At 34.0% G+C, this 26,483-nt stretch overlaps 3 protein-coding genes across 7 annotated transcripts; all 3 read right to left on the bottom strand.

Annotated features, from left to right (window-relative positions):
• Positions 1–1,977: 1,977 nt before the first annotated feature.
• LOC142530021 (uncharacterized) lies at positions 1,978–10,614 on the bottom strand. Of its 2 annotated transcripts, none has more exons than XM_075635774.1 (4): positions 9,831–10,605; positions 7,594–7,758; positions 7,466–7,517; positions 1,978–2,343 (listed from the first exon to the last, which is right to left on the bottom strand). In XM_075635774.1, the coding sequence occupies exons 1-4, from the start codon at positions 10,082–10,084 to the stop codon at positions 2,254–2,256; spliced, it is 561 nt and encodes a 186-aa protein (XP_075491889.1). In that variant the 5' UTR covers positions 10,085–10,605; the 3' UTR covers positions 1,978–2,253. The 2 variants fall into 2 exon arrangements, with proteins under 2 accessions (XP_075491889.1, XP_075491888.1); XM_075635773.1 differs by lacking the exon at positions 1,978–2,343 and adding an exon at positions 3,099–4,013 and having other exon boundaries at positions 9,831–10,614.
• A 1,165-nt stretch (positions 10,615–11,779) lies between these two features.
• LOC142528817 (mediator of RNA polymerase II transcription subunit 17-like) lies at positions 11,780–17,593 on the bottom strand. 3 transcript variants are annotated; one of them, XM_075634008.1, is made up of 10 exons: positions 17,353–17,593; positions 16,838–16,919; positions 16,426–16,655; positions 16,118–16,340; positions 14,801–14,914; positions 14,482–14,567; positions 13,960–14,347; positions 13,363–13,827; positions 12,969–13,265; positions 11,780–12,282 (listed from the first exon to the last, which is right to left on the bottom strand). In XM_075634008.1, exons 3-10 carry the CDS (start codon positions 16,512–16,514, stop codon positions 11,968–11,970), a joined length of 1,977 nt encoding a protein of 658 aa, XP_075490123.1. In that variant the 5' UTR covers positions 16,515–16,655; positions 16,838–16,919; positions 17,353–17,593; the 3' UTR covers positions 11,780–11,967. The 3 variants fall into 3 exon arrangements, with proteins under 3 accessions (XP_075490123.1, XP_075490124.1, XP_075490122.1); XM_075634009.1 differs by lacking the exon at positions 16,838–16,919 and having other exon boundaries at positions 17,217–17,593; XM_075634007.1 differs by lacking the exon at positions 16,838–16,919.
• A 1,571-nt stretch (positions 17,594–19,164) lies between these two features.
• LOC142529830 (sulfite oxidase-like) lies at positions 19,165–26,183 on the bottom strand. 2 transcript variants are annotated; one of them, XM_075635485.1, is made up of 12 exons: positions 25,958–26,183; positions 25,408–25,523; positions 25,265–25,327; positions 25,134–25,170; positions 24,679–24,760; positions 21,234–21,352; positions 21,048–21,143; positions 20,651–20,761; positions 20,478–20,579; positions 20,166–20,213; positions 19,626–19,841; positions 19,165–19,423 (listed from the first exon to the last, which is right to left on the bottom strand). In XM_075635485.1, the coding sequence occupies exons 1-12, from the start codon at positions 26,030–26,032 to the stop codon at positions 19,307–19,309; spliced, it is 1,182 nt and encodes a 393-aa protein (XP_075491600.1). In that variant the 5' UTR covers positions 26,033–26,183; the 3' UTR covers positions 19,165–19,306. The 2 variants fall into 2 exon arrangements, with proteins under 2 accessions (XP_075491600.1, XP_075491601.1); XM_075635486.1 differs by lacking the exon at positions 25,958–26,183 and having other exon boundaries at positions 25,403–25,523.
• Between the last annotated feature and the right edge of the window lie 300 nt (positions 26,184–26,483).

The raw sequence follows: 26,483 nt of genomic DNA, 5'->3' as shown, positions 1-26,483 counted from the left end.
CTGTCAATTAAGTTTGATTGTACCAATTTTATTTTTAGATGTTTTTATCATTAAATAAATTAAAATTAATTGTTAAATTTATAAAAGTTATCTCCATAAATAATCCTACATGATATTTCCATCACATAACATTATTCCTTTTTTATCCATAAAAATGTAAATGGACAAAGATTCAAAACATAAATATGGGGTCTATAGCTCCATAATTCCAACAACTATGCCTTTAAAGATAGAGACCATATATATATGCAAAAACTTGTGTGAGACAGTCTCATGGGTGGTATTTTGTGAGACAGATATCTTATTTGGGTTATCCATAGAAAAGTATTACTTTTTATGCTAAAAGTATTACTTTTTATTGTGAATATCGGTAGAGTTTACCCGTTTCACAAATAAATATTCGTGAGATCGAGACCTACTCATATATATAAATATATATATATGTGTGTGTGTGTATGTGTGTGTATTCAACAATTTATAACAACGATGCTTTAAAATGTTATTGTTTGGGTTTTTTTAATTCTATATTTAATGTATTAATAAATGTCAAATACATTAAATACAGAGAAATTGGATTTAAAAAACCCCGATGTAATATAATTTCGACACAAAACTTACATTATTCTGTAAAATTTAAATTTAAAAGTATTATTTAAAATAAATATGCTATCACCCTCATGGATTCCAGTGAATCCTAAATAAAGTTCGGATCGTAACTCGGAAAAGCAAGTCTCCGGTCTTCCCAAGATTTCTCAGTCAACTCTCTAGAGCTTTAATAAAGTTCTAACATTCAGATAACATTTCGAACAAGAAAATGTATTATCAAAACTATATTTTTAGACTTCTTGGGACCTAAAATTATGGAACGATAATTATGTATGATCGCATTAATAAAAAAAACGAGTTAGTATATCGTATATGAAGAGTTATTATGTTCAGATCATTAGATTATACGAATCTCTCACGACTTAATGGAAATCTACATCACGTGTTGATGATTCAATGACAAAAACTTAACCACTTCAAAGCGAGAGAAACATTCTAAGCGTGACATACAAAAATATCATAAAAACAAAATTATTTCGGATATGCATAAATTCAAAAAAAAAAAAAAAAAATAGTCTTTGCTCTCGTTTTGGGTTGCTCTTATTCAAGAAGTTAAATCATGTTGTGCCAAATTTGCACCCAAGAATACGTGTAATTAATTTATACATCTTTTAACATATGTCGTCTCATGCAGTTGTCGTAGTTGTGCTGCAACCTCGTGTTTTTACTGGAAGATTTTTTGTACTCGTGAAATTCAACTTCTCTGCGTGAATATAGAACAGATCGCCTTTAACTAATTAACTGAGGTTTCTCTACTTTTGTGAAAAAGATTATTTACGTGTTAGATCGTCCTAATTGCGCTAAGCCAAGCGGTGGAAGAATACAAGCAGCACCAACGTGCCCCAGTGGAAGAATACTTTTTGAGTTCGCTAGCTAGGAACCATCATCTTCACCAGTTCTAAGTTTTCTTGTTTCTTTTGAGACTGATAAGAGAAGACATGCCAGTTTCATGCATCCTTCAAAATCTTATTTGCGGAATTTTTCTCTTCGTTGTGAGAATTTTCTATGTATGAATTCCACTCAAGCTGCTAGATGGACCATATTAGCTAGCTAAGTTCCTAGTGTTGGAGATTTCATAAAATAGATCTATAAATCATGTTATTAAATCCATATATCACAGCACGCCAGAAATTCATGTCGAATTATCAGAAAATATTATTAACAGTAAACACGTACCAGATGTATTATTTTGGGATGTTCAATAATATAATGAGTTTATGTTTTTTTTAGTTGTTATTTTTGTCTTTTTGGTTATTTATGAATGGATTTATATTTTTATGTCTTATTTAAAATTAGTTCATATATAGATTTAATTTTTAACGAGTTCGAATCAAGATCAAACTCGAACTCAATTCTATGTTTTACGAGCTCGAAAACGAGTCGAGCTCAAGCCAGACTTGTTAAACATGATATACCGTGTTGAAAAAAAAAATCAACCTAAATCGACACCTACACTTCCAACAATGAACCGTGGAAGTAAGATTTTTTATGAACAGAAACACGAAACCGAAATTCCAAGAAATGAAAGACAGGTCTTCAACTGCCTCCTGTTCGTGAAACAGAGTTGCGACATTTCAACGGCAATTTGGGCACACCTCCTTCAACTATGCTGGAAGAGAGATATACCAGAATGAATACCTACGAGTTTCAGTCTGTCCGAAACGAATCAATTTGTTTCTTTAATGTGCCCAGGAATATGTATGGCAGAATCACCATGAATGCCATGAATAGAGTGAACTGCAAAAAATGTTAAAGAGGGTGATTAATTTCTTGAAGATATCCACATTCAGAAGCTTTAATGATCATTTGAAAAAGTTGCTTCAAATATTGGGATTATAAAAATCCGAAAACAAATTTAATGGGTACTTCGTTAATGATTTCTATAGATGGTTGACACAAGTTCTAGTTGATGGTTTCAGTGCTGCAATTTGATATGGATATTATTGCAGTAAAAGATGGAGCACACATTGGAGCAAAGGATTTCGTCCGGAAAAAATCAAAGCTAAAGCTCCATTTCTCCCAGGAAAAAATAACACTTCAGAAATTCGGTTATAAGAACTTGATTATCTGCAGAATTCTTACAAAATATTCGCCAATGTCATTATTTTTTTGTTTTTAAATTCACATTCAAGTATTTTGTACGACTCTAACCCAAGATCTATGTTCAGGAAAACCTACAGATTTAAAGACAAAAATTTATATGAGACGGTCTCACGAGGCGTAGTTTGTAAGACGGATCTCTTATTTGGGTCATCTATGAAAAATAATTACTTTTTATGCTAGGAGTATTAATTTTTATTGTGAATATCGGTAGAGTCGACCGTGTCATAGATAAAGATTCGTGAGACCGTCTCACAAGATATCTACTCCAGATTTAATAATCTCTTAATATTTTCACACAATCCAAATACATTTTTTCACAGTTTATGACAAACACCAACCGATCCTCGCTGTCGCCAAGCAATCAACTTTAGAGGCTGTCTTTCCCGCAGTGAGGATGTCTTCCCCAAAAAATCTATTTGTCATCTTCCACAATTGAATCTCATACCTTCGACTTTCAAATAACAAGGCTGCACACAATTTCCGCACTCAATGGTGGACCTTATGTTGTGACACCTCCTAAACCTCCCTTGTAGCAACAAAAGATGATACGATTCCATTAATTTTATCTCCTAATTCCCACGAACATCGTCATCTTCATCATCCTCACTACCTTTCATCTCAAGCTCCACCTCTATCTGCATCATCACTACTCGAGGATATATGTCCCAAACCACATTAAAAATCAGGCAATGAGCATCGTTTTCTCACACCACCTTTGCCATCATTGCTTCTGTGTTTGGTGTTATTGGGTTATATTGATGGCCGACTGTAGCATCAGTATAGTCTCTTGTTAACTGAAGTTGGTTTCGAATTTCATAATAATTTTTAAAATTTTGATTGATTTATGAGGGTAACGAAGGAATTTTTATCACAAACAATGGATGACAAACTCTCGTGCTACAAGGAAAAATCACTGGATTATACCACTTTGGATGATATAAATGAGACCCAAATATTGAATCAAAGAAGTGACGAGAGAGCAATATTTTATCAAACCTTTCTATCCCCCAACTAAACACAACCTAATTGAGTATCGAAATGAAGTCGGGATAAGTTTTCACACCAAAGTAACTTTATTCCGGAAAGCATAAACGAGGACATAAAAAAATTAGGTGCAGATAGCTGTCGGATTTTGCATGTCTAAACACATAATTTTCAGTCCATTTTTAGAGCTGTCAAAATGGGTTGGACCCGTCAACTCAATTTGCCTCATCCCGCCGAACCCGCCAAAATGGCGGACCGGCCCACCCCATCACGTCAAATGGTGGGTTGTGGTGGGTTGCGAGCCGGCACGTCCCGCCAGCCTGTTTTAATAGTTCTATCTATTATTGCATATTTAATTTCATGGAAAATCCCTTTTCACATTTATTTCAATTGTAATGCATTGTGGCCACCACTCATGTGAATATATTGGTTTGCAGGAAAAAAATGTCAAATCGGAGCTCAAAAGTGGTGAGGCGAAAAACTTGGACAAAACATGTTGCGCCCAGGCGGAAACCTTCTACCGCTCCAGCGGGATACGGAAACAAGAAACAGAAAGATTTTGTGCAAATTTTTGAGAAAGAAAAGAAAAAAGTCGAAGTCTTGGCGAATTTAAAAGGAGGCAAACCTAGATTCTAGGAAACATCAGTCGAGGGAGAGGAGCCACCACCCTAGGTCGTGGACGTAAAGAAGGAGACGGAGAACAAGAGGGAAAGAAAAGAACAAGAACTTCACACGGTGTTTTCTCCTTTTCTTTTTTTTATTACTTCAGATTTTGAGGATCCTACCCTAGACATTTATGTTATGAATGGATTTAATGATTTGGGGGTGTATTGATTATATACTTTTAATGATTTTTATGGAGTTTAAAAGTCTAGAAGTATTCAAACTAGACTTTTATATATTCCGTAAAAGTTTAGTGGTATTCAATGTAAACTTTTGTAGAATTTTAAAAAGTCATGTGGTATTCAAACTTGACTTTTAAAAACTCTACAAAAGTCTATAGGTATTCAAAATGTCAATAGACTTTTAATGACTCTATGAAATTCTATTAAGTACAAGAATTATAGCCTAAGGTACAACAATAAAATGTTAACAAAAGTCTTTGATTCAACCTAAAGATTTGGATGTACATTTAATTGAGAAATCTCCCAAATTCAATACAAACTTTCATTCTTTTCTCAATCTATTTATTTTTCCTTTTATTTGTACTTTTTAAAAACATAATTAAAATTTAATTTTTTATTAATTATTATATAACATTTTATTTTAAATTATTTTCTTTGATTTTAGTTAATCTATATATTAAATTATTTTATAAGCAAATTTATACCGATATTATACCAAAATTTTCGATATACCGAACCAAAAAAACCTTACATTTTAAAAAAATTTATAATTTATTGTTTTAAAATAGTATATATTTTAAATTTTTGTATATTTTTCTGGTATTTCGGTATATACCAAAATTTTCAAATTGGATATCGTTACCGTACCGAAAAATTCGGTATTGTTACCGTACCGTATCGAAATCTTCGGTATACTTAAAATTCGGTAAATTCAACATTTTTTTGTTATGGTAATCTCGGTATACCGAAAATTCGGTATTTTTTCCCACCCCTAACAGGGCTTCTATTGGCATGTGCTATATTACACAATTTTCTTTGAAAGAAGTGTCAATTTGATGAATTTCAAATTAAACTAGATAATGAAGCTCAATTGTTTTCATCAGCACAAGTTTATGAAGGTGACGACTTTGATCATTTATTTAATACTCAAAAACAACAACGAGCAAATGCTAATGCATTGAGGGATATCATAGCCAATGGAATGTAAAACGATGTTGATCAAATTTTCAGTAATGATTAGATTTTTTTTATAAAAGACTACTCATTATTTTGAGTGTTCTTTTAATAAAATTTTATTATGAACTTATAAAAATATTATTCATTAATATGTTGAATTGACATAAAGAATTGAAATTTTGATTTGAATATATTGGATAGTTCATTTGTCGTTTTTCACAAATTAAATTGATTTAACTTTTAAGTAAGTAAAATTCATTTACATTCATAAATAAAAAAATAATTTAAAATTGAAGAGGTTATCTATGTCCAATAATTATTTTTTAAAAATTTAATAAAAAATAAATCACAATTATAAACTACAAAATTCACATAATTCCATGAAAAAGTTTACAAAAGTCTACAAAAATCTTGAAAAAAAGTCTATAAGAGTCTATGAAATTTGTTTTACAATTCTATGAGATTCCATAAAAGTTAATAAAAATCTATCAACTCACAAAAGTCCATCATTTAAAAAAAATCATTAAAAATCTTTGAAAATATAGAATGAATACACCATCCCTTTCAATCGTCCGACACCTTATTTCTCAGTTATTTTTAATTTATGATGTTTCAAAATAGTTATTCTCTCATTTTTTTTTATTTACTGTCTCTTTGATTAATATGCAATATGTAAACTAAAATTTTATATACAAAAGCGATGCAATCAATTGAAGTTGTTACACGTAACACATATGTCCACGTTAACGAATAACTTAAATATTTTAAACGACACATACGTAACGATAGATTCTCCAAATACTTGCTCATTTTATATTGGAAAGCACCGACAAAAGGTGTGGTTCCATAATATACTATTTATTAAGTTTGAGAACACTTATTCTTAAGCATACTTGATTATGTTATTGTGTTTATTGCATTTTTGGGGCATGATCAACTAATTTATGCGTTATAATTGATATCAGAACATTTTATAATACGATAGGGTGATGTAATCCATTGATCTACAACTTTCATAAACATATGAAGTTGAATATATGTTGATAGTCTTAATCCAATAGGAAAAAAAACTAGAATATTTCATAGTTAGTAAATACGATTGCAATTGTTAAATAACATAAGAACACTTAGTTACTGCATTTTGTTGAATTAATTCAATATAACTTTTTAAAAAAATATTGATAGATTAGGGAATTCTGTCTTGAAATCAAATTTAAATTATTAAAGATAATTAAGAGGTGGGTGAACCGACATCTTATTTTTTGTTTATTATTGGAATTTAAATTATTTATATTGCATTTGTTTCATCCTTTTATTTGAATTTCAATTCAGTAGATCAATTTATTTGCTTATCGTTTTAGTTAACTAAAGACTTGTGTTTGAGATAAATTTGTTATATTTAAATATATGTGGAACAATACTTGTACTTGTTACACTATCAGTATTCTAAAATTTGACCTGGTCGTCGAAAGACCGCACCGATTGTCGTTGCGACTTTTGAAACCACGGCCACGGCCACGTAGGGATTGGAGGAGATCTGAACGTGAGATTGGGGGAGCGAGATTTCTGAAACTGAACATTTAGATAACACTAGTATTTAATTGTAAGATAATGAGCTTGCTAATGAAACAAGCCCATTTACTTAGACATGGTCTCAAGTCCCATCTATTTAGAGAAAGTCTTTAATTTGAACACAATTCTTATTTTTTATCATTAAGAGCACAATTTCTGTTTTTATCATGAAACCGCCTAGGCGGCCTAGGTGTTGATTTAACACCCGACTAGCGCCTAACGAATTTTAGAACCTTGTACATTGTATTAAAACTTGATTCGTACACTTGCGGTAATATCGATGAGCTTGAGAGATATAATTGCTATAAATTATTATCTTAGAAGATCTCGATTAGGTGCTTGCTTTAGAGTCATCTACTCGAGAAATGCATACAAGAGAAAAACATCAAGAAACATACCACAAGAGGCAATGTCAAAAAACTCCAGATTGGCCATAAAGCAAAACAAAACCTGAATAAAGAAAATGTGTTGTATATGAAAAAAAAGCATATGAATTGGAGTTGAAGATAAGACTTATGGTTCTTACAAGCAGAAGGATAGAATCCCAATCACTGTAATAAAAGGTAAGGCAGGTGTGCTTGAAGCGTCCCGCTTTTCAGTAGACTTTCGGAGTCCCCGAGCTATAATGCACGTGTAAAAGAAAAAAAGAACATTCAATCCAACACCTATCAGTCCCACATACAATGGTATCCTGCATAAATAACACAGAAATTATAACTTACAATATGCCTGAAATGTCAATCGAATTCTTTAAAGCATGAAGTGAAACAACAGCTAAATTAAATTACAGTTCTTGATGCAGATAATTCCCAGAATTTAAAGAATTGACGCTCACAATCTAGAGGATGACATGAGCTGAATTTTTTCCAAGATATTTTTTTCAGAGAGGAGAGGCTATGCTATGTGAAAGTTTACAGCTATCATATTTGATTACAAAATGCAATTAAGGATGGATCAAAATTTCGCCTTCTTTTGCAGAAACTAGAATCATCGGAGGACTTGTAGCAACTGAGAATACTTTCAGTTTTCTAACAGCTACCAAAACCTAGCCTGGCTTCCCACATGTATCCGAAAACTTTTAATACACATGATTCTGCAACCACAATGAATACAAACTCGATATCCTTTAAGAAAGAAAACAGTAAGCCCTTTGACCTCTGCTGGAGTTTATACCGTATCCATGTGTACCTGAACAGCTCATAGAGCAGGGATTACAATTACAACAACCAGACATTATACCAGCTAGACACAAACTCTTAGCAGATGAAATATTCAACTAGTCAGAGGTTCTTGCAACCTTCTTCTGTCAGAATCAAGCATCACAAAATTTTTAGCCAGAAGGAAACATGAAAATAGGAAAGGAAAAAACAGAAAAAGAAAAATCGATGTTTCTGTCATCCCGTCAACAGTACACCATTGTAATGTACGAAAAACATGGATTTTTCTTTTTTTTTCTTTTTTAAATTTTATTTATTTCTTTTGAGTGAGATAGAGGACTTGGATTAGGGATTTCTTTCTTGGATACAATGTTAAGAAGAAACAGAGCGATTGAATGATCAAAATCACTATAGCTATCTTTCTTATAAAGAAAAATATACCGTACTTGAGTAATTATCCGGCTTACAAAAATTTAACATCTAAAGCCCACAACCCACTAATACAAGTATATAAATACATACATAAATACATACATAAATATATATATATATATATATATATGTATATATAAATATTTGAGCTAAGATAAATATATTTTCAATTTTTCTAACATAAAAAAGGGAAAACAGTCGTATTCCTCTGTGGCACCTCTTTCCTTTGGTATCCATTAATTTCCATTCCCAAGTCAAAGTGCAACAAATTCTACTTGTCCAAGAGATGGAGACGTGCAAAAGGGGAAACCACATCTTCACGCAGCAAACACTATAAAGAAAAGCACTTTCTTGATCCAAAGGAAGTTCATCATTCTCAATCCTTAACATTTGTCATTTTGTGATACTGCGTGTTATTTTAAGGCTGACTTTACAATGCACAGTCAATGGTAATACATGTTTTTTATTTAGGGAATCAGATGAGAGGTATCAAGAATTCAAGATCATACTAATATATCGCTTGGGCCTCACTACAATACAAAGTTATTAGGAATATACTTTTCCTAACCATGTTATATAAGAAAGAATAAAGTCAATAAACATCTTTACGCTTTGTGGCATAGTTCTCAATCACTCCTGGTGTCCCCAAAACTCTACACATATTAACTCACAGACTTTAACAAGGATAAAAAAGGCGTAAAATAATTCACAAGAAAGCCAAAACTATTTAGCAAATCTTTGAAAACAAGTCACATATCCATCATGTTCCCAATTCAAACCAAAAGGAACTGTCCTGATTTTTCCAGGCAAAATTAAGAGAGCCAGAAATCGGCTACTAGCTTTCCATTTGTAAAACTACGATTCTCCAATTCTTCGAGAAAAGAGAAATAAGTGAATTAGTAGATTAAAAAAAAAGACTGTACCAAACTGAAACACATATTTTTCTCAAATGATCACATTTTGGTAATCAACAATCAAGAACCACGAATTAGCAATTATTGCTAAGTTGTTTCATGATCATGATAATTTGGAAGCATTTGATCACACCATTTCTGCGTTCGTTCATGGAAATGAAATTTTCTTTCCATCCATTATGATCACTCAATTTCCTACTTTCCTCATTCACCCGATACTTGCTAAGATAAACAACAATATTCCACATTCACAGTCATACCTTTTGATTCGGTCATCGTGCCACAAGAGGTATATGAAATTGCACCTTCTATCCCCATAATACATGATGAAAATCACAGAGGACATCCACAGTAAATTCTCCATGATTTCAACCCATCTACGACTTCTCGACGAAGGCGATTGATAAATTGGTCTTGAACATGCATCATCCTCAAGATCATCACCACTTGATGTATAACCTTGACTATGCCTTCGTCTCATGTATCCAACCCCAATCGGTGTTCCACCAGACATATTCACCAACCAATTACTTGAAAATGCAAGAAAAAGAAGTTGTTCTCTCGAAAAAATTAAACTAAATTTCCTCAAATTCGAAGTCCAAATACAAATGAATGGCAGTAACTTTGCCACACCAAAAGCTTCTAAATTTCTAATTTGAGACAACCAAAGAACTCCATCAATCGAACAGTGCCGCGGTCTGTATATTCCTACTGATAAACTTAAAACCCACTAAGAATAATAAGATATAGAATTGATCGAATACTTCAAAGTCAAAACCTCACGTGAAAAATCAAAATCTCACAAAACCCATATCAAAGACAAGTAGAAAGAAACAAACTTTCCCCACGTAACGATGAATTCTTGGAGAAATATCCAACAAACAAAAGTCACCCTTTGGTTTCCCAGATCAAATTAAATACAAGAACGATCAAGAATCGTTTAAATACAAAAGATCCGTGTGAGGGAGGGAGACGGGGGTTTTTGAAAAGAGGTTTTTTTGTGGGTGAATTAAATAAGTAATGAGTGCGGGGGACCGATGCGCATGCTGATAAAGCTACGGAATTAGATCAAAATTAAACAATCTTCTGATTCGAAGTTTTCTTTTGCTTTTCTTGCCCATCAAAATTAATCGGCAAAAGAATTTTTTTTTTTGCTATAACTCTAAATCAATATATGATTCATTATACTTTTAACATTGTGTTATTGTTATTATTAAAAAAGAATTGAATAGATTATCGACAAAGAAAGAATTAATTTCAATTAGAATCATGTGAGATTTGTTAGATAAACAAACAATTTTGTTTTTAAAACGAGTGTGGGAGTTATCGATGGTGTCAAGAGATTGTATGAACAAAGAGCGGTTCTTAGCAAGGTCTTAGGGTATGGAAGCACCAATTAACTAAAATCATATCGGAATGAGAAATATTCCAAAACTTTATAGGTATGAGATGTAGAGAAAAAATTTAAAGATTTGATATATTCTACTCATATTAATAAGTTACATATTTTTCGTAAAATTATTACTAAAAAACTCTAAAATTAGATGTGTTTGATTTGAAACAATTCTGAGATGAGTGAGTCCGAAAAAGTTTCTTAGGATAACCATGCTGAAATCGAACGTGGACATTACATATATTTGTTCATAAATTGAAGAAAAAAAGTATAAAAGTTGGGTTATATTAAAAAATTTCATTGAATAGAAATAGCCATTTCTAACAATTAAAAAAAAAAACAGAACGAATGTCGTTCGAGCAACAGCTTGAATAAACAAACGGGTAGCCAACGACCTCATTATTGACACCATACAATTACATAACAAAAACAAAATTGAAGAATTATTCAGAACAGATGCCTCAAAAGTCAAAACATTGTGCATTTATGTGACCTGTGTACAGGAAGGATTGGAATCCAAATTCATCACAGCACGTCCTCCAATCCATGTTTTGCGGATTTTTTTAAAAACATTTTATGGTTGTTGAAATATTAAGATTAGTGATTGAAACGTTTCTAATATATATATTTCAATACATCATAATTTTAAATTTCGAACTAATAATCATAGAATATAAAAAAATATTGCAGCATAGTGCATTGTGCTATGATATGATATTTTCCAATATATCCTCCCAAAGGACATAGGACGAGTTTTGATATACAAGTTGTTGCTTGAAAAAAAAAAACATAATCACCATACATTTCATCATGCTATTCGACTATTAAGATAAAATTTCTGATAAGTATTTTTGCGGGAATACTAAAAACATACAGAAAAATGCCGTGTATTTCTGGCACCTGAACCGGTGTTTCAACTTCTTGCTCAATGGTGTGAAATTTACCTCAATGCAAGCCTACTCTCGTTGAGAAGTAAAAGAAAATTTTCCAATTGATTTAATGTGTCAACAGCTGCACAAATTTAAAAAGTCCAACAATGTTGAGTATAAAACTTCAAGAGACAAGTACCCCAAGAATTTCCTACTCTCAGATTCGCCGTTCGATACGTCTGAGTGAAGTTTGTGTTCTTCGGTGGGTCCATCATCCATTATCAACCACCAAGAGATGCATCCATCAATATTATCAGGGTCGACATGAGCCAAAAGACTAACTATTTCACCATGCTCCAGCTCGAATGCAAGGGATAAAAAATCTCTGTTCGCTTTAATACCGACAACAAGGGCCTCCTCATGCAGCCACTGTATAATATGGCTTGCGATCTACAACAAAATCTCTTTCAATTTTAGTTAAGAATATCCATTTAACATCTAACACACTTTATTTTGTAAGAATCCATTCCATGCTATTTCAAACTCCCTAAACTAATTTTAACGTTGAAAAGGGTGGACAAAGGGAGAGGAAAATGCAGTTCAAGACAATTTAGTGTGACGCTGCTTTGTCTCAAAGAACAAGAAACACATGGGGTTGTAGAGAAATAATATTTGTTGCTGCAAAACTTCCACCGCCCAATACAGATTGTGCTCTATCCCGGAGTAGAAGAAGAAACAGACAAGAAATATATCTTAGTTTTAAAAGCTAAACTTTTATTCCCATCTCCATTGTGATAGCTTCAAATAGGTAGGGCTGAAATCTAGCAGTCAAGCAGCGAACCATGGCATGATGGACAGATTAACCTAATCTAACCAGATAAGTCGCATAGGCTCGTTTCAATTTAATATAGAAAGGGTTAGCATGAAATTGTAGATAAGAAAATACCAAATACAGAAAAGTTAAATGAAAGCAGCAACTAAAACAAAACATGATCGCTGTTTTATGCAGAAACAGGAAACATCAAAGATGCACGATTGTTAGGCGGCCTGGGCCTTTTATGATCAATACATTAATAATATGCAACCTTAACTCTTCACTCTACAGACTAAGTATAACTCTACAATACACTAATTACCTGCTGAAGGAGTATTATAGGAAGATCTGCCAAGTCACAATTGTATCGATTAACAGCACAAAACCTGTCAGTCTTCCCTTTGAAAAGGCCCACCACATTTGGGGCACCTTCCCCTTCTACCTTGATGGAATCATCAATCACCACTACCTTGGTCCAAAACTGAGATCTCACATTCTTCATGTTGCCAGAACAAGATTGAAGAATGGATCGAGGAATTTTCATCGAGAGTGTCCAGGTAGATGAACGAGAGTGCCAAGTGGGATGAGAAACTAAGTGAATATATGGTGTCCTGCAAACCTTCAAGTGCATATAACACACATCTAAGATAAGAGTAATTTTCTGTGTGATTATAATTTCTTACTTTTTACCAAACTGCTAGAAATTAAGAGCATACCAGATTTTCCAGCACTGATAGAACTTTATTTGAGAAGATTCTGTGAGCAAGAGACATGCAGAAATGGCCAAGAATGTTTGAGCTATCCTTTACTGATTGACTGGCACTTCGAGTTCCAAATGAAGATGTAGCTGTATTTTTTGATTTGACGAACACATATTCATGAAATATTTGTCTCAAATAAATCTCAAAACCAACTCGGTTAGGTATCCCCGATATCTTCGCTTTCTCTGTCCCTGCTCCAAAATTTAGCCCATCAAATGATCCCAAAGCTTCATCCATAGCTTCATCAGGTGAGTTTTTGTTCGATGCACGGGCAGTTTGATGAACTTGATCTGATATTACAAGTGAAATGGAGACAGATGCTTCTTGATCAATACGAAGGCACAAGTAGTTTTCTCTTATACCAGTCAAATTGGCAGCTAATGATGGACCACATGCTTCGCGATTTACCAGATCAAACGCCTAAATCAGTGCAAAGAAATACAACAAATAGTTTAGACGTACACAACTCGAGTAGAAATCTCCTCCTAAAAGGGATCTATAAAGTAGATGTTGAGCAGAGACACTAGAGAGAACAGTTACAAATCAATTTACCTGCTCATCATACATCGCCCTATGTACGTCACGTAGGATAGAATGTATTCCCTTCACACATTCATCATCATTCGCTTGTTTTTTTCTAGTTTCTTTGGCAGAATTCTCAGGCAAGGTTTGTAGTTTTGTCATGTTATAGTTTCTCCCATGATAAGCAGAACTAAAACCAAGAAACTCGAAATGAAGAGAGCGGCATGGATTTTGAGGCAACTTCACGGCAAGCATTCCAGCCGCATCATGCTCAACAAGAATTGTAGACATAGAAGATGGACGAAAAGCAGAAGCCAAATCATATAATGAACTATCTGCTAAATCAATGTAGAAGCCCTCCTTTCCAGAGGCAGCAGGCGCCATACGGTGTCGTTTAACTTTCCAATTTTGTTGCAATCTGTCATCCATAAGAAATATGGACAAAAGTTCAATGTTGAGAGGGAATAAAAACTAACATGTCAGACGTATGATACTAGTCTCATGCATAGGAAAATGGAAGTTTATGACTTCCGTGGAACAATCCAAATTTACCTAATGAGGGCACCATAGAACCTAGCTTCTCTGGCCACCTGCTCTTCCAATGCTGTGGCAGATTGCTTGAAATATTTTCCAAGATGCTAAATAATGAAAGAAATCATACAAACATTATGCATCATAGCATTGAAATGCGGAAATAATAGACAACAGCCAGAAATACACTCTCAAAACTGCTAAGGAAATACAGGCCGATATACCACCCAAAAAAATTAAAGAAATCATCACGGCTGGGAAATTCTAAAATGATACATATGTTTGTTAATAACACAAGACTAAAATAGGAAAATAATGCAGGTATAACAAATAAAAATACCCGAAAACTTTGTAGCTTGGTAGTTGTAGACACGGCGAGGTCAGAGAGAAGCTCGTTAGGCAACTGCTTTGGCCTTGTCATGCCAGCTACTGTTACAGAATCATTTGCCTCTACCTATATATAAAGCATAACATACATTCTGTCATGTGACAAACAAATTTTTTCCCATACTTTTCTTTAAATCTCTACATTTACCATGTTTCCTGTTCTAATTATTGTCTCATATACTCAGTAATAGCTATGGGTGATACATCGAGCATGATTATATTGGAAAGATGCGCATTTTTATTATAAATAAATTATTGTGCTATACCAACAATGGGAAGCCGGGGGTAAACTCATAACTACAGACCGCAAATAGAAAGCTGACAGACTGAGCCATAAAAAAACAACTTCCACATTACAAGGTAGCCCAGCCTGTCTGACTATTCTTTAAACTATAAGACATCAGAAAATCCCGCTATCATGCTTACTATTATCCAGAAAATTGAAAACTAGAATGATGCCAGTAATAGGTTGATCAAAATGCATATCTATGCATAACTACACAAGTTAAATCCAAAAATGGAATAAACAACTAAACATTCAGATTATGTACGACTACAAACTAATTCTTTCAATTTGATAGAGAATACCGAAAATGTGCGAAAGCAGAGGAGTATCCAGAGGAACAATTGAGCAACATCATGATTCATCCTACAGCGTAAAGTTTTCCCAAGTTTAATCTACTCTATAGCCTCAATTAGGACCTACTTATTCATAGTGTACATGCTAAATATTTTAATCTGATAACATAATATAAAAAATGTGCAAATTTAGAAAAGTAACTAGAGGAATAACATCATGAATTCATCATTTATCCTACAATGTAACAAGAGGAAAGTGATAATGTGGGTGCCATCTAGGAAGGTAGAACCTTCAGTAGGCATATCCGCATCTGAGGAAGGTGGTTCGTGTTCCAGACATGACACATTTTACATGCTATCCTTTAGAAGTTGTTTTTAATAATACCAGGGTAACTTAGAGTATGATCTATATTCTCATATTTAATTTACAATTTGACAATTTGTCCACAAACGTGTAAAGAGAAATTATCATTTATAAGGAAACTATATAACCTTCTCAAAAACTATATTAGTTGAGTATCGTAAAACATCTGTTAGATTACTAACATGAAACTCAAAATCATAGAAGGAATCCTCTGGACTAAAATTTTAAATCGATGCATAATGGACATATACACTCATCCACTCGTATCAAGTAATTGATAAACCAATTTGGGATTTTAAATACAAGATTGGCATATTAACAATTTACCGTATTAATGAGATCAATGATAACGGAGAGCTCTTGGTGAGCAAGCTGTAGATTCTCGACTAAGCTCTGCCATTGCCATGATTGCTGATTGGTGGTTGTAATATCCTTTCTAGAAGTCGCTCCTTCCTTCTTCTGCTTCTTACTGGGATCTTCTCTCTCCACCACCCAAGCAAAATCAATTCTCCTTATCAAGTTTACTCTCTTCTCATCATAACCCACATCACTACCACATATATAAAAATATACACATCATATATATGTCAATCAATGCTTAATATGTAATGGAAAAAGAAAGTGGGAAGTCAGACGGTGGAAAGCGTTCAAAGCCATTTTCCTCTATAGCATCCAGGCGTTTTATTGGGAGTTTATCAAGAGAGACTTTAAGATCTCCGTCCATTATTTTCTAAAGATTTCAGGGAAATTTGCACCAATAGAAGTAAACTCCAGATTGACGAGACGAGGAAGCATTAAATCATGATAGTTGATGAGGCTTTCGTAGAGATTTGGGTATGAGTAGCAAATATAAGCAGTTTGTTGTCTGAAATATAGAAAAAATATGTAAGACAATTAGAATGCATTGTATGATATAAACAAATACAACCGATAGCTAAATTGTTGAAGCTAAAATGAAAATAATAACAATAAAGCATTTTTATCGAGGCCCATCCCAATCACTGATCATCCCAAAAATATTTGTGTGCTTTATCTAAAACAACTTACTGTATAGCATTTTTTGAAGTTGAATTTCTTATACATCATTCACCCATTTTAAAAACCGACACAGCTTGGAAAAATGAGAACTCTGCTTTAGCAAGATCAAAGTTTAGAAAGCGACAGCAATAACAAACATAAACTGCCAATAAAAAAAATGCATCCGTCCATTAGCTGAGATTATATAGCCTTTGATACATCCTATAGTTCACCGGCCCATCCCTACCAAATTTTCGTAAGAAAAACATTCAGATTTGCTCAAGAACTTTGATTTTATGGAAATAGTGAGTGGGCGAGGAGAGAGAGATAGAGATAGAGATAGAGATAGAGATAGAGAGATAGAGAGAGAGTGCATTCCTGGAAATAAATGAGTAGGCAGGAAGTATACACTTTTGATCGAAGTCACAACCACCATATTCTGACCTAATTCTTAAAGCGGAATCAAAACTAGAAGCCAACACGCGTCGAATTTACACAGAATACATCTAATGAAAAGCAAGCCACAACAGATGCTCCTGACTCACATTATCATCGGACATTATAGCAGCAGCAGCAGCCGCCGCCGCCGCTATATCGCAAAAGTGGGCAATCGGCCAACAGAAGCCCAGCACAGTGTATTCGATTTGCAGTACTGTAAGTTCATGCTTCTGAGTGGTTCATTGCGTACACAAATACACGACGACTTAGAAAGGAGAAATCAACTGAGTCCAGCCCTAGTAGTTTCAACCACTCCAATCCGACTCGAATCATAATTTTCAAGTTCGATTTTGACTTGGTAATATATCGAATTATTTGAGCTCGACATCGAAAAACTCGACTTCTAATTTTCTTATTTTTACAATGATTATATATATATCTATCTATTCGTCTATATCTATACTATATACTAATACACCGACGCATGCGTTGCGTGTTTGTATAATATTTTTTATAATTCATTTGATTTATATTTAAATAAAGATCAACATATAATTATAAGAAATAATGAGGGACTACACTGCAATTTTGATATATAAATTAAAAAATAAAAATATAAAAAAATGACATTAATAAAAATTAAACATATAACCTAAACCCTGAGAAACAATGACTCTATCCACTGAACGACATATAAATTACATTAAAATTTTAACATTTTATTAATATATATAATTATAAAAATAGATCATGACATCAAAGTTAGTTACTTTAAGTGTCTCAAACTTAATAAAATAGTATAGATTAAGGTTGAGCCTAACAGAGACAAAATGGACACCAATTTTATTTTCCCCATTTTGCCCTGATATCATACCAATATTACAATTTTGTTTTGTTTTTTCGAAATTTTAAAAAACACGTTTATTTGTATTTTTTAAATTCAAACAATCAAATAGTACTTTAGTCCCTTGATAATTTGTAAAATTTATTTTAATCCATCAATAATTATAAAAAAGACAGTACACATGCACAGCGTGTGCAGACTGCAGAGTAACTAGTATATATATACATATGAGTAGTTCGAGGCTTCGAACAGATTTAAAAATTATTCGAGCTACTCAATCGAGCTCAATCAAACTGAGCTAAGGCTCGAATTTTGACAAAACTTGAGGGAGTAGCTCGATTTGTTTTCACCGTGCTGCTTGTTGAATTTACCAATTGATACAACCACTATATTTCAACTGCATTAAATTGTTTATAAAGCATATATGAGTACATTGTGGATTGTACGTTTCTAATTGTTTTTTTTGTACTTGTTTTTCGTTTCTTTAAATATCGAATTTATTTTATTGTAATAACAATTTTTTTTTAACTATTTACCTTCTCAAAAATATTACTTATTATATACTTAAAGTTCCAATTAGTCTACAATATAAATGCAAAATATAGTTCACTTTATTTTCATTATTGTTACACGTGTTTATGCCATGAAATTTAATAGGCACATTAATTACTCAAACATTTTAAATTTGTTAATTTCATGAAATTTAAAAAGACAAACAAAACAACTATTAACATGAACAATCTTGTTTACTAGTAAATTAATTAGGCAATGTAAAGTGCTATTAACACCTTTTTGAAATATAAATAACACTCCACCCGGGAAAAAATGTTTTGTAAAACATTAATGACATATTTGTCTGATTAATATATATATATATATATATATATATATATATATATATATATATATTATAAGAGTAAGTCTCTTGTGAGACGGTTTCACAAATCTTTATATGTGAGACGGGTCAATCCTACTCATATTCATAATAAAAAATAATACTCTTAGTATAAAAAATAATACATTGTTCCAAAACATAACTATAATAAAGTTTATAAAATATATTATATAATAAAGTTTATACTTATGTTGTTAAATAGGTCATGGAAATAAAATCATCACATTGTCTACAAAGAAGGATAAATACCAATGAAACGAAATACCCCGTACAGATAAGAATATAAGATACTTGAAACATCATGCAGCCTGTAGAAATTTACTCATAGATTTGAGTGAGCAATGACAACATTGACACGATGCCAGGACGTGTTTAGTATTCCTCTCAGGTTCCATATCACTTGTACGTTTTCAGGTTGCACATTCCCAGCCGTATCCACCTGGAGTAAATGTAAATGCAAATGCAAAATGGCCAAAATCCCGGTAAGTGAGATAATTCCTATACGGGTACTACCCCAAGTACACACAAGTAATGATAAATGTATCATTGAGATAATGTTCGTAAAAGTATCATGAAATTTTCCCAAAATCCCCACAGAAAGTTTCATGAATCACAAGACATAAAAAAAATTATATACACACCGCTTTGGCAGCTATCTCCGTGCTCTTTTGGATATCAGCCTCAGCCTCAAAAAGCACCCATGCCCATTTATCGCTACTTCCACCTTCAGGAATGTATGGAATTCCATGTTTCTGATATTTCAAGGCCTCCATCCAGGTTTTGCCACCATCAATAGATACGTCCACCCTCTCTATGCCGCGCCCACCTCCTGTTAACGCGTAACCCTTTATAGAAACCTGATCATTCGCGAACCCAGCGACTTCAGTGCGAGATCCAGAATTCAAGTTTAGTTTGCCTTTGGTGGTATGATCACCATTCAGTACAATGCATTTCAAGGAATAACATATAAAAGTAATAATTATTTTCAGAAGTATTGGGTTCATAGGCAACTGGACAACAATTTAACAACATTATGGTCGTTGTCTGAATAAGTGAATTGTTCATCCTCGAAGTTAATGAGAGGTGAGAAAGCATGAAATTAAACACAGACCATTGAAACTGCTAGTCATCTAACCAGCATAAAGGAATTGAAGCATAATGTTTGTGAATATGTTACCGACCTTTCCAGGCTTCACCGTGCTTACATCCTCCAGAGAACATATGACACACTGCAAACACCAAGTCATGAAGCATCATTCAACAATCATTGTCTTCAAGAACAAGCAAAAGAAACACCAAGTGAAACCCTAGAGAAGCTTCCATTAAAATTTCTATTACTTCATGTGTTCTGAGAATGCATTAATTACTTCAACCAATATTTTCATGAATTTCTTCATGATGATCGGTAACCTCTTGGTATGATAAAAGTAGTAAATGGCCAAAGCCCTCCAACTCAATAACATTTATATCAATATAAAAAATTCAGATGGTACCTGGACTGGGAAATCCATTTGTGGCCGTCTCATAGACCAATCAATATTATCCCAATCAACCCAAGGTGGGAACATTTTATAATCTCTCTGCATAAAAAATCCCTGCAGAGAAAAATATGAACTTCATTGAGTAGGTCCAATCATTTTGGCGAATTCACAAGGAAATTTGTCACCTGACATTCTTCAGCGATGATGTTGATGGAAACAAGCCACTTGACAGAACGAGCGCCAATAACACCAGGAACAATCCCACGTAAGGGGTATCCGTGATCTCTATTAAGAGTCTTCTCTCATAACATGCAGATTAGAAAAAGGAAACTTTAAATTTACATCTCCAGGAAAAATAAATTGGTGATCAACTGAGCTTAGTAATTAATAGCATGAAATTTGATACAATGGCGGCATCAAATGTGGAAAAAGATTTGTAAACAGGTGAGTAATCAGCACAAAGTTGGAAAGTATTAGCAGAAGCCTGAAGGGGAAAAAAAGGATGCAAAGATATATACATTATCCCCCTCTCATATCAGCTTGAATACTTTTAAAGAGGTCAAAGAAGGCAAGATACAATACCTCTTCATTCATCTCATAAGCTAGCAAGACATCAGCCTCGGGATTTGTGGCCTGGCTTAGCGGAATTGATGCTTTATAAGGACCACCATTCTCTTCCTGAAGTCATAGTGATGGCCATTATGAACTTTCATTCGATATGCCATGAAGAAGAATGGTTTAACCAGGAATAAAACCCCAACTGATTACCTTACACTTGTCAATGCTTACAAATTCTACATGTCTTCCTCCAGATGGTGTGATGTGTGAATATTTGGGAATTCCAATAAGTTCGAGAACATCAGCTAATTTGGCCCCACTCCACACAGCTGCAGCAAACATGTAAGACGCAAAATCAATAGGCTAAACACTTGCACAAGAGACTTTATTTCAAATACCTTTGGAACTTCAACAAAGAAGAAGAATAACCATATCAATCAACTTGTCAAAGTCATCCGAACCTATAGTCTTAAAACATGTTAAATCCAATGCTAAAGCAAACAAACAAATGAAGCATGTACTTGTAAATTCTGTTTTGTGCAACTACAATTAAGAACAATGTGCCTTATCTTCTCCATACTATTCCAAGCCACAAGACCCGACAGGTTTTGAGCCGGTGGGAAAAAAATACAAGTTAAACATACTTGATACTCTAAACCTTTGAAATGTGAAATGATGAGTGGGAAATGGCAGCAATCGATGGAAAATAACAAGTTAGTATTAGGATACAAAAGTGAGACTTTTAAAACACAAATTTCCCCCACTTCTTTCGTTTTACATGTACCAAATAAAGAAAGAGAAATGGTGGAAGGTATATAATTAAGAGTAGGTTTTATGTAAGACGGTCTCATGGATATAAATTCGTGAGACAGATCGACCCGATCTATACATGGAGTGAAAAATAATATTTTTGACATAAAAATTAATATTTTTTCGTTGGTCAAATCGGGTAAGAGATTCATCTCACAAAATTGACGTGAGACGATCTCATATTAGTTTTGTGAATAATTAATCTAAGCTCCAGAATGAGTTGGAAGTAGTTTGATAGGATGACTAATTCGAGTCAGCCGGATTCCTAGAATGAGGGTGAGAATTAGAGAAAATTTTGAGATATAAATAAGAGATTTTATTGACAGTTGTTAAATGGTTACAAATGAGAGTCTTTGTCATATTTATATCATTTGATACTATTATAACTATGATAACCATTCTTTCCATTATTTCTTTTACAATCACATGAACCAGACTAACTTGTGTAGCCTTCAAATCTTCTTATCCTTGACTCATTTGTTCTGCGCTCGCATCGTAGGATGGCTAGTTCGAGTCACCTGGACTCCTAGAATGGGGGTGATAATTAGTGAGAAATTTGAGATACAAAAAGAGATTTTTATTTATAGTTGTTGAATGATTACAAATGAGCCGCTGACAAGGAGAATATTAGAACTTGTTTTTGACACAAATCAGGATTTTCCACCCATTGCACCCTTACTAACAGAGGAAACATGTGTTTTATAACTTGGATGAACACTTCACCCTTGATGAAGCAACAATCAAAATTTCACATTCTTACAGCAAACCGCATCCTGCTTCAACCTTGCAAAAAATGTATCCAGTAGATCACTAGCCATTATTCCAGCAGTAATATTTTTAGATTCTAGCCCAGAATTCTGCAGTAATAACACACAAAGAACCTCTAGAATAGCAGCTAATACAGATTCAAATGGATGTAACACCTGTCTTCCACTATATCGTTTGATTAACACTGTATTCCATTGTCGCGAACTCACCTCAGAAACTTGCTGTCTAATCTCTATGTGATGGCCAGCCTTTGGTTTCCATCCCCTGGAGTCTGTCAATGGACTCAGAGTATATGTAGGTAAGCTCTTCCTACAAGTGGCAACCTGTGCCTCTGAACCAATATCGGAGTGATACCTCTTTGTCCCTTTGGTTAATTTGCTGGCAATGAATAATGGCTAAGAGAGGGAGCATTGATTGATTAGCAATTGAAGCCGCCGGCAATGAGAAGAGGAACATGATCATGAAAGTGAAACGTAGCAAATGTAGCAGACACAAGAAACTATTCGGAAGTTTTTCGGCACTTCTGCTCCCCGTGTAAATGCTCAATCTGCTCCCATGCTTCCGTCAAAATCTGGTAGTGTTTTTCTTCTGCAGAGAGACGCTCAATCTACTCCAATGCTTGCCTAAAAATCTGGTTGTGTACAGCGTACGCAAAAAGTTTCTTGGTAGTGACAATAGTTGAGTTTTCATTGGTTTGGGCAGATTATCCGAAGAAGAATGTGGCAAAAGTAGCTGAAAATCTGTGCTTCTTGACTATGATGTGGGTTTCTCTCCACTGTAAGGATCCTCAAGTACTTTAAAACTGAAAGTGATCCCTAATTCTTGTCATCAGATAATCTTGCTAGACTCAGGGCATGAACTAGAGAGCGGGGCTTGTATACTTCGATTTCCTTCCTTAATTCTGGTTGCAAATCCGAGAAAAAATAACCAGTCACTGCAGGGTCAGTAACCTCAACACTCTTGTTGGACAATTGATGAAATAGATGGTGGGATTCTTCTAAGTTGCGGAGAGAATCAACATTTCCCGACCGGACAAATCTTTTCACAATTGCCAACAAAAATTCATGCCAACTAGGAAGTCATTGATTTTTTTGCATCTCATTGTACCAAACTAACGCGTCGTAAAAATAATGAGACGCGACTAGTAGGCGCTGTGGATATGGAGTGTTGAAGAAATCAAAATAACTTTGCATTTCATAAACCCAAACTGCCGGATTTTTACCCGAAAAGAGCGGAACATCCCAGCGCAGCGATTTGAGTTGATTGTCGTGAGCTGAATACGTGGTTGAACAATGCAAATTAAAATTGGGCTGTTCCAGGTTGGTGGTGTTGGGTCGGAAGAAAAATTTGGGGTTTTTCGATTATACTGCTCGAGCTTCACATTCAAAGTTTTGAATCCCAGCTTAAGATCCTTCAGAGTATTCGTAAGAATTCGAGATTGCTGGTCTGCTTGTTGATAATTTTTGTGTGATTTTCTTGAAGTGCCATGAGTCTTGAGAGAATTTCATATAATTTTGCGACTCGCATTTCTTCTGCCATGAGGAACAAGTCACGAGAGTACCAATGATTGGATGGCTAGTTCAAGTTAGCCAGACTCCTAGAATGGGGATGGGAATTAGAGAGAAATTTGAGATTCGAGAAGAGATTTTTATCGGTAGTTGTTGGATGATTACAAACGAGAGTCTTTGTCATATTTGTATCATTTGGCGCTACAACAACTATGATAACCATTATTTCTTTTACAATCACTGAATCACATGACCTAGACTAACTTGTTAAGCCTTCAAATCCTCTTATCCTTGACTCATTTGTTCAGCACTCGTATCATAATTCTTCTTCCTCGATAGATTAGATTTATTCCCACATTTTTCATACAGAATGATCATGCCATTAGCCTGATGCAGGCATGGTAATTGAAAATATAGGATTTGGACAAAGAGTCTTAAGGAACAAAATAGATGATCTCTCTGAAGTTAAGTTAAGTATGACAATGTTGTTATTTGTTTATGGCGTATTCTCTCTGGACAAACAACTTTTCCATCAGAATCAAACCACAATCATCAAAGCATGAACTAACCATTTCCAAGGGCAGCAACGTCCCATCCAACTCCTTTCACATTTCGAGTTCTACTCATGGCAGTCCTCCTATTTCCAGCACACTGAATAAATATAAACCTAGATCAACATTTTCCGAGAAAATAGAACTCCAAATCCACAAAACATATTAGCTTATTTGAGGGAAAAGGCTCTCATTTTCCAACACAAACTCGTAATACATTAATTATTTTAAAAAAAACAAATGATTAATATACTCGTTTCATAAGCAATACGATCGAAAACCTCTGAAGTCTCGGAGGATTATTCAATAAAATAAACTTTAGGATTTCTAAACCACCAAAAGGGTAAAGATACAGTCCTTTCCAGTCCTGATCATGGTGGATCTCGGTATTTGGAACAGATACACCATAGAACAAATGAAAACATGTCTATATTGTTAACAAAGAAACTAGAAAGACAAGGTGCAAATATTACCTGTAAAGTGGCCGTGACTGTGTATTTCGGGAGCTTCCTATCATTCATCAAACAATGAAATGTATGGTCCTAATTCAAGCAACCCCCAAAAAGATAAAAATAATTGAAATGTACACTATCATTTCAAGTACCAGATATCTTTCATGAACAATTTTCTGGGAGTTTGTATCAGACCAGTGACCGAAACATTATATCTGTGGATAAAAATATTCCACTGGATGAAATTCATACAGTTCAGGAAAAAACATTAACATAATGTAAATGGGCACCAGACTTCTCTATGTCATCAACTATTGGAATCGGTCCATGGTTCCTCTTATAAAAGAAGCTCACTGGCGTAACATAAGACGAAACCAATGCTGAACGATGTGGCTCGGCGTTGAAGGGTTCCTGCAGGACCAAAACTAAGTATGATCAACACTTAGCTTCCACATCCACAGTTTGTTTTGAAAATGACAATCTATATAAAAAACATAAGATATTTCCAAAAAAAAACGTAAAAGGAAGCAGATCAATCAAAACGGAACGCTCTTTGAGCAAATCGCAAAAGTATCAGATTGTCAGGAAGATGACAAAAAAGTTCATTTCCATGGGAGAAACCTCCAATACACCATCAACATATATATAATTGGATATCCTATGAATTGCGTGGGCTGATGAATCGTAATTTGTAACAGAATCATCAGATTGAAATACAAGCAGGAAATCAAAAGTTGAAGCTGAAAAGGCGAAAAATCAACACAAAACTAAACAAAGACATGAAATTTTCTACTTAATTTAATAGATAAACTTGAGAATTCAAATAATGATTAGCTACAAATCACCTTGGCATTAATGACGAGATCAGGGTGGCGAGGAGGCTCTTGCGAGTAATCCGATGGTGCAATCAACCCCGACATCGAGAGAGAATGAGAGGAGGGGCAGGCGGTGAAGAAGACAGCAATTCAAATGATTTTATAGCAATTGTTGCATAACCTGACAATTTGTGGGTGGCCTGCATGGGGGAGCTAACCCTCGTTTCTGACGTTTCAAATTTATATAAAACCGGGCCTTGGAAAACTAAGGAGAAGATTATTATTTTCAAATATCAGACATTTTAATTATTTTATTATTATTATTATTATTAACATTAACATCTATTTAAAAAAAACAGAAAAATGAGTATTCGAATAAGAAATTGAAACGAGACTAGGAAGTATTCGAATGAGTGACGTCGTGATTCATGGACGACGAGCTGTGATTTTATGCGAGTCAAATATGAAATATACAAGATTATATAGAGTTGGTGATGGGAGTCACATGGAACATTGCGACAATGTTTTTTTTTTTTTTTGGCAAAAAATATTGTGA

The sequence above is a fragment of the Primulina tabacum genome, chromosome 16 (assembly GCF_025594145.1).
Source record: "Primulina tabacum isolate GXHZ01 chromosome 16, ASM2559414v2, whole genome shotgun sequence".
In the NCBI taxonomy this organism is placed as follows: domain Eukaryota; kingdom Viridiplantae; phylum Streptophyta; class Magnoliopsida; order Lamiales; family Gesneriaceae; genus Primulina; species Primulina tabacum.
This window is presented reverse-complemented; position numbering and strand designations above follow the sequence as displayed.

What these genes read in the sequence shown, in the direction of transcription:
- LOC142530021 (XM_075635773.1), bottom strand. Translation starts at nt 10,084, where the DNA reads ATGTCTGGTGGAACACCGATTGGGGTTGGATACATGAGACGAAGGCAT. An exon ending in GGGATTCTATCCTTCTGCTT is followed by an intron (nt 7,518 to 7,593) that starts GTAAGAACCATA and finishes TTCTTTATTCAG; the next exon opens with GTTTTGTTTTGCTTTATGGC. An exon ending in TTTTGACATTGCCTCTTGTG is followed by an intron (nt 4,014 to 7,465) that starts GTATGTTTCTTG and finishes CTATTAAAACAG; the next exon opens with GCTGGCGGGACGTGCCGGCT.
- LOC142528817 (XM_075634009.1), bottom strand. Translation starts at nt 16,514, where the DNA reads ATGGACGGAGATCTTAAAGTCTCTCTTGATAAACTCCCAATAAAACGC. An exon ending in CCAAGCTACAAAGTTTTCGG is followed by an intron (nt 14,568 to 14,800) that starts GTATTTTTATTT and finishes TTCATTATTTAG; the next exon opens with CATCTTGGAAAATATTTCAA. An exon ending in TTCTATGGTGCCCTCATTAG is followed by an intron (nt 14,348 to 14,481) that starts GTAAATTTGGAT and finishes TATGGATGACAG; the next exon opens with ATTGCAACAAAATTGGAAAG.
- LOC142529830 (XM_075635485.1), bottom strand. Translation starts at nt 26,032, where the DNA reads ATGTCGGGGTTGATTGCACCATCGGATTACTCGCAAGAGCCTCCTCGC. An exon ending in ATCTCGTCATTAATGCCAAG is followed by an intron (nt 25,524 to 25,957) that starts GTGATTTGTAGC and finishes TTGGTCCTGCAG; the next exon opens with GAACCCTTCAACGCCGAGCC. An exon ending in CAGTCACGGCCACTTTACAG is followed by an intron (nt 24,761 to 25,133) that starts GTAATATTTGCA and finishes ATATTTATTCAG; the next exon opens with TGTGCTGGAAATAGGAGGAC.